General features: G+C 35.1%; 1 protein-coding gene across 1 annotated transcript in view; it reads left to right on the forward strand.

Annotated features, from left to right (window-relative positions):
• MTBP (MDM2 binding protein) overlaps positions 1-17,716 on the forward strand; it is a 74,133-nt gene extending 56,417 nt beyond the window's left edge. Inside the window, exons 17-22 of the mRNA XM_058564866.1 lie at positions 1,983-2,078; positions 9,902-10,168; positions 11,665-11,914; positions 12,492-12,605; positions 16,482-16,547; positions 17,372-17,716. Coding sequence (XP_058420849.1) covers positions 1,983-2,078; positions 9,902-10,168; positions 11,665-11,914; positions 12,492-12,605; positions 16,482-16,547; positions 17,372-17,410 — 832 coding nt within the window. The 3' untranslated portion in view covers positions 17,411-17,716. The remainder of the gene's footprint in view (positions 1-1,982; positions 2,079-9,901; positions 10,169-11,664; positions 11,915-12,491; positions 12,606-16,481; positions 16,548-17,371) is intronic.
• The last annotated feature ends 438 nt before the right edge of the window (positions 17,717-18,154 follow it).

Below are 18,154 nucleotides of genomic sequence, written 5' to 3' on the forward strand. Positions count from 1 at the left end.
TATATCTCAAAAATAATGATAGAGCATTTTGCCTTCATGTGCGAGTTCACTAGAGAGAGAGAGATAGGGAGCAACTTTGAGAACTTGAGGATCTTAATAACTCTGGGTCTTAGTGACTTGATGATCTTAATGACACCAAAAATTGTGTAATTTTGGAATAATTTTCCTCTTCTCAGCTTTGAGAGATTGATACCCTTTTTTGTGGGAATCAAGAAAGTGAAGAAGTATACACACATTTTCATGTGTTTCGTTTTGGATTATTATCCTTCCACATCATTTAGCATGAACTGGCAGAGTCAGATGAATTTACCAAAACTGAATTTTATGTAGGTTGTACTCTTTTTGACCAGAACATCTTTCTAGATGCAATGTTATAGAGGAGATGTATTTAATTCTTTTTGTAGTTTACAGGTGAAATATTTAGGAAAGTTTGATATAATTCCTTGAAGTTAGTAAAGAACTGCATCATTATCAAATATATCTTCTATTAACATTAAAGTTAAAGAATGGCAATGAATCAAGAACCTGTGGACTCTTATTCAGTATCTACCTATGCAAGGAGCCATCCGAAATGCTGTATTAAATTAAGCAAAGTGTAGGCGTGACTATTATGCATATACCAAAGAAATATTAAATATTGACAAAACACGTGTTTATTAAAATATTTCTTTTAGAAAGAACAAAGTGTAAGTAAAATTAAAAATAGATAAGGTTGCTGAGAGGGCTTGAAATAAGAAATGGAAGACAACATGGTAAAGGAAAGAAGTGAAATGCTAGGTACCTAAGAGTTCTGTGTTATAAAATTACTCACTTTAATAGTCAGTCATCAAAATACTGGGGTCATTGCAATTTATTAGTGTTAGTTTTTATGGAACACTTTAAGTGGATGCATTAGAATATAAATTCTTTTTTTTAGGATTCACTATTTAGCATATATTACATTTTAATGTCATAATTTCAAATGCTTATCATAGTACCCTAGATAATTTCAGTGGCAAATGGGCAGTTTTCATTACTAATGCCATAGGGGAAAAAATGTGATAGCAAATTTATTCTTGGTACTCTACTATCTGCTTGCCTTTCTATATACGTTTTCTGAGTCCTCTGAATTCAAGTCTCTGGTATTTCATTCTGCCTGTTAATTGTGAAAGACCACTGTTGCATAATTCTCACCTTCCCATCTAACTTGTTCTGAGCTTCAGGAATAGAATCCAGTATGTTAGAACAGTGCCTCCCAATGCAGGGAGAGAAGGAGGGCACCTATTAGAATAACCAGGAGAGCTTAACCTAATTGCTGTGACCTTCTTCCTGAAATTTTGACATACCCCTGCAGGTCTGGGCATGAATATTTTATGTAAGCTCACCATATGATTAGTTCTAACATACCTGCTGATTGAAAACCTACCACAGAAGAACTGAAGTTAGTAGTTAGTGTCTATACCCTCTAATATTTAAAAGGTTGCTGACTCTTAAAGTCAATGTCAAGGTGACTACATTACCCAGTAAAGAAAGATCTGGGTCCTCCGTGTGTTATAGTAGGAAGTAAATACTTCTTTTATTACCAAAGATTTGTGTTGACTTTAATTATTCCGCTGCGAAAAAGAATTTAACTAAATGCATAAACATTAGTTCACTACACCAAAAAAAAAAAAAAAAAAATCCTTGAGGAATAAGGCTGCTTCTTGAATTTCCACTACAAATCGTTTTCCATTCTTGATTTATCCATTTCTCTGAATAGTATTGTGAAATAAGTAACATCATAGCTTCAGAAACTGGAGGCACAGAAAATGTAAGTGACAAACCCACAGGCCTAACCCTGCTCAATTTCCTTCTTAGGGTTTCTGATGTCATCTGATTTGTATCCCATATAAGATTCAATTATAGAGGAGGAAGTCAGGATTTCCGTCTTTACATACTCTCTTGAACTTTCTCTTTGTCAGTAAATAAACTTTAAATACAAACGAAAACCTTTTTGTTTTCAGGGAAAAGACTTTTGTTCTGACACCAGAACTTAGTCCTCGGAAACTTCGGGTTTTACCTTTTGAAAAAGCCTCAGTATGTCATTATCATGGAATTGAGTAAGTTTTTTATTTACACTTTACTCTTCTGCGTGTTGTCGATGTAGCTTATCTTATGTGAGTGTGAAGAGTGACTGTAATAAAATGATATAAATTGAGATATGGAGCCAAAGAGAAAGTATGTCAAAAAACCTCAAAAAACAAAGTATCACGTACTCAAATAATTTGTCTTCTATTGGGAAAAAAAAAAAGTTATTTGATGATTAATCAGTTTTACAGCTTTTAACATCCTATTATTAGTTACTAGATATTTTAATCAAAATTATTTTGGTCGCTGTGTTATAAATGTGTATTTATACTACTGGTCACATTACTATTCCCTGGTCACTAGTTACGTTGTACTTGCTCAGAAACTATTAGGTGAAATGTGTTCCCATTTGTAACATGTTAATTATGTGTACATTTTTATAGAATTTTAATTGACTAGTGTGAATAAAATTTCAAAGGATTCTCTTGCTTAAAGGTATTAGCAGTTTCTGAGGTCATGTGCACATCTACCATTTTTACAAAGATAAGAAATAAATGTTATAAATAATATACCTTACAATAAATTTTCAAGACCTTAGTGATTCCTTTGGCAAAATGTTTCCCATTCTTGAAGAAAAACATTACTTTACATTGATTTTCCATAAATGGAAATAGGAAAGGACTTGATTTTACCTTAATCTTTAAGAAACAACCTTATCAGTGAACAACAGAAACATTCTATTTTGATTGGCTTGTAAACTTAATCTTTATTTTATACAAACTTTAAAAATACTTTCTGACAGTTTTTCACTCAGGGGTTAAAGATACAAAAGACTGAAAGACAACTATTTCTGCCCTTAAGAAGCATACATACACAATCGGCCCTCCGTATCCACAGGTCTGCATCCACAGATCCAGCCAACTGGATGGAGAGACCCCTGATGGTTGTGTCTGTACTGAATATATGCAGACTTTTTTTCTTGTCATTATTCCCCAAACAATACAATACAACTATATAATAGCATTTAAATTGTATTAGATATTGTAAGGAATGTGGAGATGATTTAAAATATATGGGAGGATGTGTATAGTTTATATGCTAATATTACGCCATTTTGTGTAAAGGACTTGAGCATCCTCGGATTTTAGTATCTGCGGGGATCCTGGAACCAATCCCCTGCAGATACCGAAGGACAACCGTACTCTAATAGAGGAGAAAGAAAGAAACACATGATGTTAGTAGAATATAAATAGTGTTAGAATACGGATAACGTTGCTCAGTGGACGGAGCAAATAAATTCTAGGAACTATTTGAGAGAATTTCAAAGAAGACATCTGAACTACGTTTGAAAGAGTGAATAGGAGTTTACCTGGCAAAAAAGGGAATATCTGGGGAGGAACGAGATACAGAGGTACAGATTCTAGGAAGAGGAAATAGCGTTTTTGTTTCTGAATAAGAGTAGTAAGTATATTGTACTATAATGTGAGCAAATCATGAAGTCATGAAGATCATTGTTGACATGGCAGGAAAATTGATCTTTATTTTTGAGGCAGTAAAAAACGTTTATTTTTTATTTTTATTTTAATTTTTTTTTGTGAGGAAGATCAGCCCTGAGCTAACATCTGTGCTAATCCTCCTCTTTTTTGCTGAGGAAGACTGGCTCTGAGCTAACATCTATTGCCAATCCTCCTCCTTTTTTTTTCCCCCAAAGCCCCAGCAGACAGTTGTATGTCATAGTTGCACATCCTTCTAGTTGCTTTATGTGGGACGCAGCCTCCGCATGGCCGGAGAAGCGGTGCGTCAGTGCGTGCCCGGGATCCGAACCCGGGCCGCCAGTAAGGGAGTGCGAGCACTTAACCGGGCCGGCCCAAAAACGTTTATTTTTTTTTTTTTTTTTTTATTTTTTTGTGTGTGTGAGGAGATCAGCCCTGTGCTGACATCTGCCAATCCTCTCTTTTTTTGCTGAGGAAGACGGCCCTGGGCTAACATCTGTGCCCATCTTCCTCCACTTTATATGGGACGCCGCCACAGCATGGCTTGCCAAGCAGTGTGTCGGTGCGCGCCCAGGATCCGACCAGCGAACCCTGGGCCGCCGCAGCGGAGCGCGCGCACTTAACCGCTTGCGCCACCGGGCCGGCCCCCAAAAACGTTTATTTTTAAAGCATGAAATTATATGTTTGGGTTTGTGCCATTGAAAGAAATCTCATTGTCTTTTGATAAACTGAGTTGAAATATTTCAAGCAAGACATGTTGAAGGACTAAAATACTTTGAAGACAGTGAAAATAGCAAGGAGAATACAAACTTAAGACCTATCTAAAGAACTTGAGAACCCAATTAGATGTTGGGGATGAGAAAGAAGGAGGTAAGAATTTCTTCAGTGTTTCTAGCTTAGGCACATTGGGTGGATGGTTGTGCAATTGAGAAAGTACAGAAGGACACCCAACAAGTCATTCTAGGAATGCTTAGGTTCCTTGCTATGTTTAAATAAGATTTATTTCATTTAAAGAATATTTCTATAAAGTTTGACACTAGAGGCAAAATATTCAGTTACTTTATTTTCAAGGATCAAAATTAAACTCCCATTCAAGTCAGGTGCAAGAAAATCACTTTTCTTTTAAGCCATTGTTCTGTATGTTCTAGCCAGTGAATTAAAATAAGGAAACCTGAAGAGTTTGAGTTATATATATTGAAAAGGAGACAAAAAGAGGTTTTTGTTTATTTTTTGTTTTGCAGAGAAGAGACCTGAAAGACTATTAGAAGTAGTAGGAGGATTTGTAAAGTGTGCAGTGATAAAGTACATATAAAAAGCATAGTTTTCCTCTAAACCATCCATTTCCAATTTTAAATACAATGGAAAGGATCCCATTCAAACTAGCAAGTAAACCCAGAAAATATTAAAGTAATCTTAGCAAGAAATATAGAATGGAAAAAGCTTGCAATATTTATAACATCTGATTAATTTAGCTTAATGAAAAAAATGAATGATGTACAGTGAGAGTTATTATGCAAGGGTATTTTTTACTGTTATTTAAAAATAGAAAACAGGGAAATAATGTCAACTTTAGGGGCTTGGTTAAATAAATTATAGTACATCCATAAAATAAAATTCTGTGCTGCTACCAGAATGGCTAAAATTAAAAAGACTAATAAATATTGGCAAGTATGTGGAACAATCAGAGTACAAGGTACAATGTTGTACCTTGTTGGTGGGAGTATAAAATGATATATCTATTTCAGAAAAGGATCTCGCAGGTTCTTATAAAACTAAACATACTAAGACCCTATGGCTCTGCAGTTCCAATACTAGGTATTGGCCTAACAGAAATGAAAACCTAACTCCACAAAAAGACTTGTACAAGAATGTACAGAGCAGTTTTATTCATAACAGCCCCAAACTGGAAACAGCCTAGGTGTACATCAATAGAAGAATAATGAATAAACTTGTCTGTGTATACAAAGCAATACTATTCAACAATAACAAGGAGCAACATACTGATACAACAACTTCTGTCTGTCTGAGTGTGGAAGAAACAGTTGAAATAAGAACTTGAGCAAATAGGAACTACAACATCCACCAGTGAATCATTTCTGAAAAAAGTCCTATATGAAATGCTAATTTAAATCTTAAGTGGTTCAGATAAGAATTTTAAATTATTTTGTTAACAACAGAGAACTCAGAGATAACTACTGAATCATAAAAAGATAAGAAATGCCACTTGTTCACGCTTTTCACTTCTGATGTTTTGACAGGATTATTATTTTCTCTTTAACATGAAAAAGTTAGGTATGTTTCTCAAATGGCCTTGAATTTAGCTAAACCTTTTGTTTAAACTATTCATTTTTTTAGCTATATACCCTTTTTGTGCAATGATTACAAATTTGATTTTTTGTTTGTACTAAATTTGCCTTAATCCAATTTAAGTGGGAGCTTCTTTTTTCTAGTATATAAAAATTTGATTAATAGGATGTATATTTCTGTTTTCTCCCCTCAGTTTGATTTTTATTAAAGACCTAGAAATTATACATTACAGAAAAGCTTATAATAAAAACCAACAATTCCTTTTCTTATTTATCCTTACCTCCAGTCTCAGTTTTTAGAAACAAGGGTTTTATTTGTTTGATTTTAGTTTCTCTGATGGTTACTTCTCTTCATCTAAAGAATATCCTTCTATCAATATTTATTAATATCTCTATATAAAATATTATTGACTCTACTATGAAATATGAGGACTTGGTTCCCATTCTTCTCACTTTGAGTTTTCTGCTGTTTATTTTCATGTTTTCAAATAATGTGTCTAAACTTCTATTTATTATTCCATCAGCTATAGAGGAGTATTGTCTCTCATTTTGTTTGATAAGAATTTTGGGGCCTCCTAATCTGTTAGTAGAACATAACAACATTTTAAGGTATTTTGCATATAACCTGAATCTGAAAGTTGAAACCAGTAGACAGTGTTTATATTATTATGATCAACAATATTCTACTCTATTCAGAAAATGTAGTAGTATTAACATCTTCTTTGCTACGTGGCCAAAATATTGACCCCATGAGACACGTTTTTCTCCTCTTCAGCCCTACAAACTTACAGAAGCACTGATTTGAATGGAATTCGCTATAATAATTCCATTTTAACTCATGACTGAAGTATCTATCATATAACCATATTTTTGGTTATTTTTCCCAAAATACTATAGTTTAATTTTGGTCAAAGTCTTATCTCCCTACTTTTTTCTTCTGTTTTTTTTAGTTTGCTTTAGAAAACTTTTTAATGGTACGTATAAATTTATAGAATTTGTAAAAGATATATTCTTCATGATCATTTATCAAAATATTAAATTGAGTTATTTGAGCACTGTTTCTTGATGGGGCTAAATCTAGACAGAACTTAATTTATTGTTTTATACACATATAATTTTATGAGATTCTATTATAAAGCAATAGTTCTCTTCTCCTCTACTACCTACCTACCCCCATAGACAAATAAACAAATCTAGCTCTGAGTCAGTTTTCTGTACTGTGAATTTATGCTCATTAAGCTGGCAGCATTGAGACTGAACTAAGGAAGTTGTAGGAGGTGAGCATGGTGAATCCAGAAACATGCTTTTTTCAACATTTGGGTGTATAGTGTGGGGGCCTATTTATGTTAAACATGCGTTGTGGAGTAGAAACAAAAGTCAAGTGAAATTTTAAAGCAAATATGAAACTGCAAAGAACGTTCTCTCTTCTTGTGTTGCTGTAAGCCTTTAGAATCCTTGAGCAATTCCTCTACTCTGACATAAGGAATATTTGGAAAAAACATATAAACTGCTCAAGTGCAAATCAATGTTTCTTAAGGCAAGATGAAATATATCTGTTGTTGGCCAGTTTGTTTATTTTGTTTTTCAGTTATCTATCCTATCCTGGAGTATAAGATACTGTTGATTGTAAGATGCACTGTTTTCTTTAACAACAAATTAAACTCTGCTGTCAAACTGTGACAATTGGTTGGTCACACCAGCCTCTTGTTGCTTTAAAATTTCTTTCATCTATTCCAAGAGATTTGGCAGTTTCTCCTGCCTTCATTGGCATTGCTTGGTGTGTGATAGGCAATATCTTGCCTATTTTGTATTTACAAAACAAAAATAGCTTCATCTTCTTATAGGTATTTTTTTCCTTTGGATGCATAAAGCATTTGTTTATTTTTTCACAAAAAAATATGGAACTGTAGTCATTCATCCAAAAGTGAATATTTACTTCACTAATGTCAAATATACACCATGCTACTCTGTTTCTGTTCCTTTCTTATTTACGAAGTAACTTTTTGTTCGATGCCAATTCATAGTATAATCATTTTGAAGGCATTTTGAATGGCAAAGTCAGTGCACATAATTCAGTTGAAGGGATGATATTATGAACAGCTATGATCAAGAAGTGTTAAAACGGGAAGGAAAAAATATGCATCTTAGAATCAAAATTAGAGTAGAAAAAGAACCTTCATTTGGAGTCAAAATATACATCTTTTCTCTCAAAAATTTCCTGTAGGCTCATCAGGCATTACATTGCCTCTTGCCTAGTACCTTTCTTAACATTCATGGTTCTTAATTTTATTCTAGATTCTATCAGTTGCCCAGGGTAGAGTAGGATTCATCAGTAATCCTTAGGGTTGCTGCTCATTTTTAATGAAATCTATTTTATTAAACAAAAGACTAGAGAAAGAATGTTAGACAGAGAATTGAGAGACCTGAGTTCTAGTCTCTGTTCTGCCACCAGTTAGCATTCTGATTTAGGAGCTCAGTTTTCTCCCCTGTTAAATTAAACCGTTGGGTTAGAACAGGGATTTTTCAGTCCTAGTTACGCTTTAGCATCACCTAAACAGCTTTTTAAAGAAAAAACAGTCCATGACTGAGTATCACCCCAGACCAATTGAATCGGAAACTCTGGGCATGTATGTAGACCAGGCATCAGTTTTTGTAAAATCTTCTTCAGATAATTCTAATGTTCAGGCATAGGTTGATCCCTGAGTAAGATGATCCTTACACTTTACGTTGAGAGATAGTCTACTAAATTGGTTAAAGTCAGGCTCTGAAGTCACCAACCTGGATCTAAATCCTTACTGTGCTATATATTATCAGCATACTATAACATTTACTGTGGTGGAAAATAAACCTGCTGCTGCTGCTGCTGCTGATAATATTATTTTGCTTGCATGTTCCAGGAACTGGTTCTAAGTGCTTACATGTTACTCATTCAAGGAATCTTCACAGTAGCTCTTTGAGATAACTGCTATAAATCTCATTTTGCAGATGAAGCAACAGAAGCGTAGATCAAGTTAAGTAGGTTGGCCAAGTTCACACAGCTAATCAGTGGTAGAGCAGATTTAAATCCAGGGAGCCTGGCTCCCTAGTCGCTACTCTTGGAAATCAAATACATAAGTGTCACAAAGGAAAAAGAAAGTCCTTTAAACCTCCATTAGGCAATCAAATGTTAGGGTAACAGTATACTCCTTGGGAGATGAACTAACAGCTTATGGACTCAAAGTTCAGATTCTAGGGAGCATCTTAGAATTTTACAAGTGAGGAGGACAGATAACAGAGAAAGAGTTTAATTTTTGTAGTCCTACCGTCACATATATGAAACCATTTGTGTTTCCTTGATGCAGCTGTAGAAGGGCAGAAAGTAAAGAGTTTTTTAGAGTCGCACATCTCATAGGTAATTTTCCTGATATGCTTATTTGTTGTACTTAACAACATAGGATTTCTTTAAGTCCAGAAGCATTCACCGAGCTAACACTGCATTGATTCCTTGAATCAGATTTAGCTAGAAACCAGATGCACAGAGACAGCCAAAGTGTTTGAAGGAAAATCTGTCCGTCAGTCAATAAGATGGGAAGTGAGTTTCAAAGAAAAAGTCAAAATGTTCTGAGCTGTGTTTGGTGAGCCAGTTTAGAATGCTTTTATACCCTTTTAATCTTTGTGTTGAAAATAAACTTGCCCTTTCTAACAGAAGTCAGCATTTCACGTTGTTACATACCAGCCATGCCGAGGAGTCAGAGGTTGGTAGAGATTTAAAAAGTATTAAAACAGCAACTGTATTATTTTGAAAATAAGCCAGAGGATTAACTTAATCTATTGCCCAGAAACAGTCAAAGAGGAATCAGATTGTACTTCGAATTTTTTAATCTTTGGCCATGTCATCCAGCAAGCTAGAAAAAACTGGAATTGTGAGGAAAGTCAGCCACTCACTCAACCTTCCAACAATTATTAGAAAGTTAAGGAAGAACTTTTTAAGTAAATATTTTGCTATTTCTTAATTGGTAGGGAAAAGCCCATTACTGTCGTGGAGGCTTTGATTTTCATGAACTTTCTCTTGTTTAGATATTGCTTGGATGACCGAAAAGCACTGGAAAGAGATGGAGGATTTTCTGAACTTCAGTCTCGTCTTATTCGTTATGAAACTCAAACTACCTGCACCAGAGAAAGTTTTCCAGTACCGACTGTGTTGAGCCCTCTTCCATCGCCTGCAGTTTTATCAGAGCCTGGAAGTGTCCCTGACGGAGAAGCTTTACAAAGTGAACTCCAGACCAAAGCATCCCGGCTGAAAAGGAGATCAAAAGATCTGACTTGCCTTTATCCCAAAAAAAGGTGAGTGCATAAAGTGCATTAAGTGCATAAAGATAGTATCCAAACAAAAAGTATTATAGTCCTTAGGGTAATTTTTTTCTTCATATTAGTCTTTCATATTTTTAAGTTGCTTTCTGCATAGAATTTAGATTAATTCCTTCATACCAGGAATTTTGTTTTTATTGTGAACAGTTGACGATTATGCTTATAAGTTATAAAAAGAAATGATTTTGGAAAAACACACTGTTTCTTGCTTTATATGCTAATATACCATCCATTAGCACCATGGATGGTAAAATTTTGAAGCCATGGAACACTGGAGATCTTATCCAATAGATTAAGCAGCTGAGCTGCTGAGGGTGTTTGGGGACGGCAATTCTGTTAGCTCTTCCTTCCCTCTGCTCTCACCACTGTCTGCCTGCATTGGCCCCGTAAACAAAAGGTTCCATGAGGCACCATTTTAAAATCACTTGTTTCATATAAAATATAGTTTTAAAGCCTACATAGTAATACATTATATGAAACTTTTCTAGATACCTTTTTTTGCTACCTAATAAAATGCCCAAATACTTGAGCAGAAATTAGAACTTTATGAAATAAACACTCTAATTTCTATTGAATTTATATATTTTTAGAATCAAATTTAGGTCTTTGGCATCTAAATCAAGCCTAAAATTCTTATTGGATTTAAACCTTTCAAAAGTATGAAATACATTAAAGTGAAACTTTCAGATCTTTTTTTAAACAGTTAAAAATATTAGAATACTATTTCCCTAATATGGAATAGCTAAGTTATTTTCATGAGGACTTTACAAATTCATGGTACTTTTTACACCTGATAAAGCGAAAAAGCAAATCCATTGACATTTAGGGTACTGTATTTTGTAATAATATTTCTTATTTCTGACTTGTGACTAATAAAAAGATATGTGTTCCAGAAAAGAAAGTGCACTGTGGCTTGTGGGTAAGCAGAGTAGAAGGATATGAGACCCTATCTTGTAAAAGGAAATTTAAACATTTTAGAAAGATTGAAACAAGAGCTAGTTTATAGTTTTATTTGTATTTGTTTTAACACTGTTATTTATTTTGCACAGGTAGTTGCTTAGGTACAATAAGTATAGGTTTCTTCATCAAAATTATCGTAATAGAGAGTGTAAGTACTTAACAGATGAGTATTGAATTTATAAATAGCACCACCTGGCATGCCATAGTTGATTTATGTGAGAAATTCTAAATTGAGGGAGAGGGCGACAGTAATATTGCTTGTTGCTTTTCCTACTAGCTGAAATTCTAGTTTGTTATTCATTGCCTTCTATGTTTAAGTCACTCATTTGAAGAACTAAGGGAGCAAGTGTATAATATGATTTGTTTGCTTGTTTAAGGCAGTAGTAGCAAGAAATTTTATTTGCTTTTCTTGGGTTTATATGTCAGTGGACGTAGTTGCAACATTTAGGACAGAAAATGAGCCTCATTGTTGATTCACTTACTCTATATTTTTGATATTTTCCCCACAATAGACTTGTGAAATCGGAAAGTTCAGATTCTCTTCTTTCTCAGACAAGTGCCATTTCTAATCATCACCATCATGCAGTGACATCCAGAAAGACACGGGCAGAGAGATCATTATCTATGACCTGTCCATCTGTTCCAGTTCTTGGCTGTGAAACTTCAAAAATCACCACAAAGGCCAGTTCAGGTCAAAAAAGTACGCATGAATCAAAAACGTTAAGACAAACTAAGGAATCAAGATCACAGAAACACACACGGGTACAGATTTATTTCCTGTCTGTCTTAGTTCTGCATGGGAAGAAATCCTTTATTTGAGTCATGTAAAATGTATGTCTAAAACTTTTACAAATGAAATGAAATGATATCTATAATTTTAAAATAATCCAGTGTAAGAAGGATACTGGGAAAGTGGGCAAGGATAAAATGAAACAAAATTAGCCACAAATTGATCCTTGTTGAAGCTGGTTGATATATCAAGATAGGGGTTTGTTATAAAATTTCTCTCTACTTTTCAGTGTTCAAAATTTTCCATAATAAAAACTAAATACACATATATATATCCCTGCTGTGTGTAACTTTTACACTCTGATTTCAATGCACAGCTCGTGATTTGAATTCCTCTCTTAAGATACTCCAGTCATCTCTTACTAACAGATATTATCCTGTGACACGTGTGACTGTGTAAATGTTACAGATCTCTCTTGTTTTATCTTAATGAGCTTATCTGTCTTTAACATAGCTACATGACCGTGTAATTCACAGAATTGAACTCTAAAGCTGAAATATGTTTGTACCTTTTCCAAGAAATTTAGTCATATGTTATGTTCTGTTCAAGATATTGAAAGAAGTAGTTACTGAAACCCTGAAGAAACACAGCATTACTGAGGCTCATGAATGTTTCACTGCCTGCAGCCAGCGTCTCTTTGAGATCTCGAAGTTCTATCTAAAGGTACAGTGTCTTCTCTACTAATGGCAAAGTTAAGGTCACATTCTAATGTTCCTGTTTGGCACAAAAATGTTTACTGAGTATTACCTATACTGATAGCTTATAACTTGTTACCAGATGATTTTTAAATGGAGATAGAAAAATTGAAGCTAAAATGTTTTTTTTTATTTATTTGATTTTAGTCCTCATATATAGAAAACTACATTTTAACTTGTATCTTCAGTGTTTCCCTAACAAGTCTGACTTAAGTTGATACTAAGCTTTAATTAGTAATTTTAGTATATAGTGAAAAAGCTACTGGACTGCCTATGAAAACACCCAGTTTTTAACTTTGGATCCATTATCAGCTAGTTGTAAGACATTGGACAGATCAGCCCCTCACATGACTGTTTTCTGAAACTTAGGTGGTGTTAGATTATCTCCAGCCTTAAGAGTTTCTGACTTGAATCACAGTTATACGTGGGTTTCTGGTTAAAATTGCAGAATGACCACATGCATTCAATTCCCCTTCTCTCCAAAATCTCTCAAGAAAGACAACGTTAACGTATAAAAACCAAGAAAAGAGGAAAGAAAAAAAATGTAGAAATGTTTTCAGTACGTTGTTGAGTAAGAAAAAGCATACAGAAGTGTGGTATAGCAGAGTAAAAGAAGTTACAACCTAAGTACCTGCCTAATGGAATACCAAAGAGAATCAAACCAGTGCAGCTGACACAGTCTTTGGGGTGCTCAGGATTTGAAGACACTGGGTATCATGGAAAGCATGGGCAAGGTGCCATGTAGAAAATAAAGATCTACAAAGTAAACTGGGGACCCTTCAACTTGCTCTGCACGTCCTTCTCCTGCAATGTTAACTACAGGTGTATTACACATAATTCTCTCCTCCCACCTCTGTGACAGTGCAGGAAGTAGTCTGGAGAAAAAAAAATTGGAGGCTGCAGTGAAAAAGCCAACTGGCCCCCTTATCACCCTCCCTTGTAATGCCACCAGTGACCAACCTCTGCACAGACAGCGCTTCCAATAAAATTTTTAGTATCTCACTTTTAAATGTGACTGAACAGCCAAGGATCAGCAGACTTTTGAGGAAAGCTTCTAACACAAGAGATACCAAAACATAAAGGAGTGAAGGGAACTCTGAAGGAGCAGAAGCCTGAAGGAAACTTCATGAAAACTAGAATTCTCTCAGAAAGATAATTGCGTGTGTAAAACTAGAACAGGATGCTGTTTCCCAAAAACATGAAAGCTCCTTGAAATTAAAAATATGATAAAAATCAATTTAATAGAAAGGCTGAACAGTTGAGATTAAGAAGTTTACCAGAAATTAGAACCAAATGATAAAAACATTAAACACGGAATAAGAATATGGAGGACTTATCCAGAAGATCCAATATGCTAACAAGAGGAGTTTCAAAAATAGAGACTAGAGGAGAGAAAATTATCAAAAATATGACAGAAAGTGTTACCAGCCACAAACACAGGTTCTTTTTACCTGTCACACAAGAGGGACCAACATAAAAACTGGAATGCCAGGGTTATGGCAAGGAAAGGGGTTTATTTTGGGTGACGTCAGCCAGGAGATGAGAGTAAGCCCTCAAAATCCTCTCCTCGAAAGATGGGAGGCAGGGATTTTTAAAGGTTACCAGGAATGTGGCTGCTTGTAGAGAGGGGGAGCCTGTGGCCTTGCTGGTTGGCGCCTTCCCACCAGCCTGCCTTTGGCCTCGTGAGGCTGCTGGCAGAGAAGGGGATGGCCAGATAAGGGAATCTGCAGGTGGGTGTCCTTGGTTGTCTGCCTCCATGATGGAGGGTGGATTCTGGTGCCAGGAAGACGAGGAGTTGGGGTCTGGGAGCTTCAGCTTCTTGATGTTCTCTGGACATCAGTTTCCCTGTAAGAAACTTCAAGAACCTGTAATTAGAACTAGAGAAGAAGGGGATGGGGTGCTTTTGGTTTTAACCCCATATATGCTGGGTTTAATGTTGGGGAACAGATATCAGAGCAGGCATCAAAAGTTTTCCAGAACTGATGGACACAAGCCTCCTCCTGGAAAGGGCACACAGCTTGTCCAGCCTAGTTAATGACAATTCTACAACAAGCCACATCACTGTGGAGTTTCACACCCCCTGGGACAGAGAGAATGTTTCCTAAAAGCTTCCCAGGAGAGAAAGTAGTTTACATGGAAAGAATCAAGAATCAGAATGGCATTGGACTTCTCCACTGTAAGTACCATTTACGCTAGAAGACAGTAGAAAAGTATCTTCAGTTTCTGAGGGAAAGTGATTTACCTAGTATTTTATACCCAGTCTAGAATTCAATCAGGTGTGGTTCCATAAAGATACTTTCAGACATGGAAGGGCTAAAAAAATTTGTCTTTCGTGTACTCTTCTGAAGAATCTGCAAGAAGATGAAGTTCCCCAGAACGAGGGACTGAATCGAGACATTAAACAAAAGCTAATTAGACTGGGGAAGACAAGTCCTAACAGAACCAGGCCTAGGGAGCACTTAGACCAAATGGGAGCAGGCTGTGGGAGAAAGATTTCCAAGGTAAAATAGAATTAAAAAACAAAAAACTGAAATGAGAGATTATCCAGTATACTTGAGTGTTTGAAAAAGCTTTGTTGTACATTTAATCAATCTTTTACAGCATTTGGTGTGGGGTTGGGGGGCACCCAGAATTTTATACATGGAAAATTAAACAAATGTAGTTTAACTATAAGATAAACCAAATGTTAGATGAAAGAGAAATTATAACTGCAAAATATTAGCTCAAGATTGAACTGTATTTACCTAGATATAATAACGCAAACTCTGACTCTTTACTAATCAAAAAACGTGGTGCAACTGTTGTTGAGAGAAGGGAAAGGGAAGTGGAAGGATTCAGAGACCTGAATCCACGACCGTTATAACTGATGACAGTAGTCACTGTCTAAAATTGTTAAATCACAAAGTAGCAGTATAAGCATGCTATTGAGAAATATGAAGGTATAAACAAGAGAAACAGCTAAAAGAGTTGAAAGTGGCTGCCTCTATGGAGCATAACTTGGAGGTGCAGCAGTGGACTGCTTTGTTTTTTAATACATTTAGATTTTTTTTTTCACTTTGTAATGTAATTTGATAAAATCATTAATTTTTTTTTTTCTTTGTGAGGAAGATCAGCCCTGAGCTAACATCCATGCTAATCCTCCTCTTTTTGCTGAGGAAGACCGGCTCTGAGCTAACATCTATTGCCAATCCTCCTCCTTTTTTTTCCCCAAAGCCCCAGTAGATAGTTGTATGTCATAGTTGCACATCCTTCTAGTTGCTGTATGTGGGATGCAGCCTCAGCATGGCCGGAGAAGCAGTGCATCAGTGCGCGCCCAGGATCCAAACCCGGGCCGCCAGTAGCGGAGCGCATGCACTTAACTGCTAAGCCACAGGGCCGGCCCTAAAATCATTAATTTTTTAAAAGTCAGAAATTTCTGTTTCCCTACCTATGTCATTTTCTCTTTGTGGTGCAGTGAAATAGCCAAAAAGAAGAGAGAGAAAAAAGATAATTTTATCTGAAAAATAAATACAAACTGTATATTCATTTTTTGAGTAATAAAGCATTAGTAGATACTCATAGTCAAGGCTGGGCCTTAGATTTGGTCAGTGCTATTGGGAATAGGAGATCAGAGTGATTTACGTATATAAAGATTTATGTATATATGTATGAGTTTTTGTTAGAGCATTTTGATATTTCAAGATGGAGCTAAATTATAATCTATTACTTTGATTTTTTGTAATATTTCCCAAATTGCATTAATACTTAAAGAATGATCTTGGATAATCTCAAGTTTGTTTAATAATGACTTGTTCTCTGTAATTTAATGTACAAATTTTAAAATGCTGTATTTTGTTATGTTTAGGATCTTAAAACTTCAAGGGGTCTATTTGAAGAAATGAAGAAAACAGCAAACAATAATGTTGTACAGGTAAATAAATTAAGAAACTACATTCCATTAAATTGCTATTTTATTTCAGGGTAGCTATGATGCTGTTAGATATGTAGTAAAAACACTCTTTCAAGTACTTAAAATAGACTTAGGCAAGCAGAGCATTTAGTAGTGTTTAGTAGGTTGCTCTGTGAACAAGACTTTCTAAAATGATTTTTTGGGGGGGAGTAAGGGGGTTAGGAAGATTGGCCCTGAGCCAACACCTGTTGCCAATCTTCCTCTTTTTTTTTTTTTTTTTTTTTTTTGGCTTGAGGAAGAGTAGCCCTGAGCTAACATCTGTGCCGACCTTCCTGTTTTATATGTGGAACACCACCACAGCATGGCTTGGTGAGTGGTGTATGTCTGCACCCGGGATCCAAACCTGCAATCCCAGGCCACCGAAATGGAGTGTGTCAAGTCCAACCACCACACCACTGGGCTGGCCTCCGAAAATGATTTTAAGAAAGAAAAATATATAATGCAAAGGGCTAGAAAAATTAAGCCATTTTGATTTGTTTTCAAAGTTTGGTTTATTTCTTTGTAGTGACCATTTGAAAATATTTTCAAATAAAGGTGAGAAAATAGAGCAAAGTCTTCTTTTTAGCTGGTGAGACCAGTTCCTATACTCTGCAGTTCAAGTCCAGCAAAAACCATTCTTCAGTTAGAAAATAAAATGTGTTTTTAAGATACAAAGTGTTTTAAGATTTTGACGTTATTTTTTATTTTAAATTATCTACTATACTCTATTGAAGTTTTAACAGTGTTCTTTTTTGTCACTTGTGTTTTCAACAGAGATGTACCATAATCATTTTTTCTCCCCTTAGGTAATTCAATGGGTATTAGAAAAGACAAGCAAGAAATAACACAGAATCATTCTCTTTGGACGTTTATAAATTGGGTGAAGCTTTTATTTACTACTTCCTTCCTTAGTTTGAAAGTTATTTAAAAAATCAACTTCAATCAAAAAATAGCTATTACATCTCTAAAGAATTTTATAAATATCCTGTGTATATGTAGTTTTGAGGATGCTCAGTTAATGTATTTCTAATTGTATACTTGTTTTATAGTTTCACTGTATTTTAATTTTTAATAATATTTTTATGTATGTTTTTAAAATTTTACTCTTGGTTATTTAATTATTCCAATAAATAGAAAATATATTTCTCCTTGATAAATGTCTTTGTTGTTACTGAGTCTCAAGTAAGACATTGCCAATGCCTTTTCTCATGTGTTCCAACAGCATAATTTATTGGATGGCTCTTGATTTAGAAAATATTGGCAAGAAAATTCACACAGGTAGCCATCTTCCCTTACCCCTGCCCTAGAGCCACCACTGTTGGAGCTTAATAATAAGACATAACCCAGATTTTTCTTAATAGGCAAGGATTTGAAAAAACATTCCACAAAAGAAGATATAGGAATAGTAATAAACACATGAAAAGATGCTCAACATCATCAGTCGTAAGGGAATGCAAATTAAAACTACAATGAGATGCCAGTGAACACCCACTAGAATGGATAAAATTTTAAAACTGACAATACCATGTCTTGGTGACTATGTGGAGCATTTGGGAATCTCATGCATTGCTGGTGGGAATAGAAGATGC

The sequence above is a fragment of the Diceros bicornis genome, chromosome 21, assembly GCF_020826845.1.
Source record: "Diceros bicornis minor isolate mBicDic1 chromosome 21, mDicBic1.mat.cur, whole genome shotgun sequence".
NCBI lineage: Eukaryota > Metazoa > Chordata > Mammalia > Perissodactyla > Rhinocerotidae > Diceros > Diceros bicornis.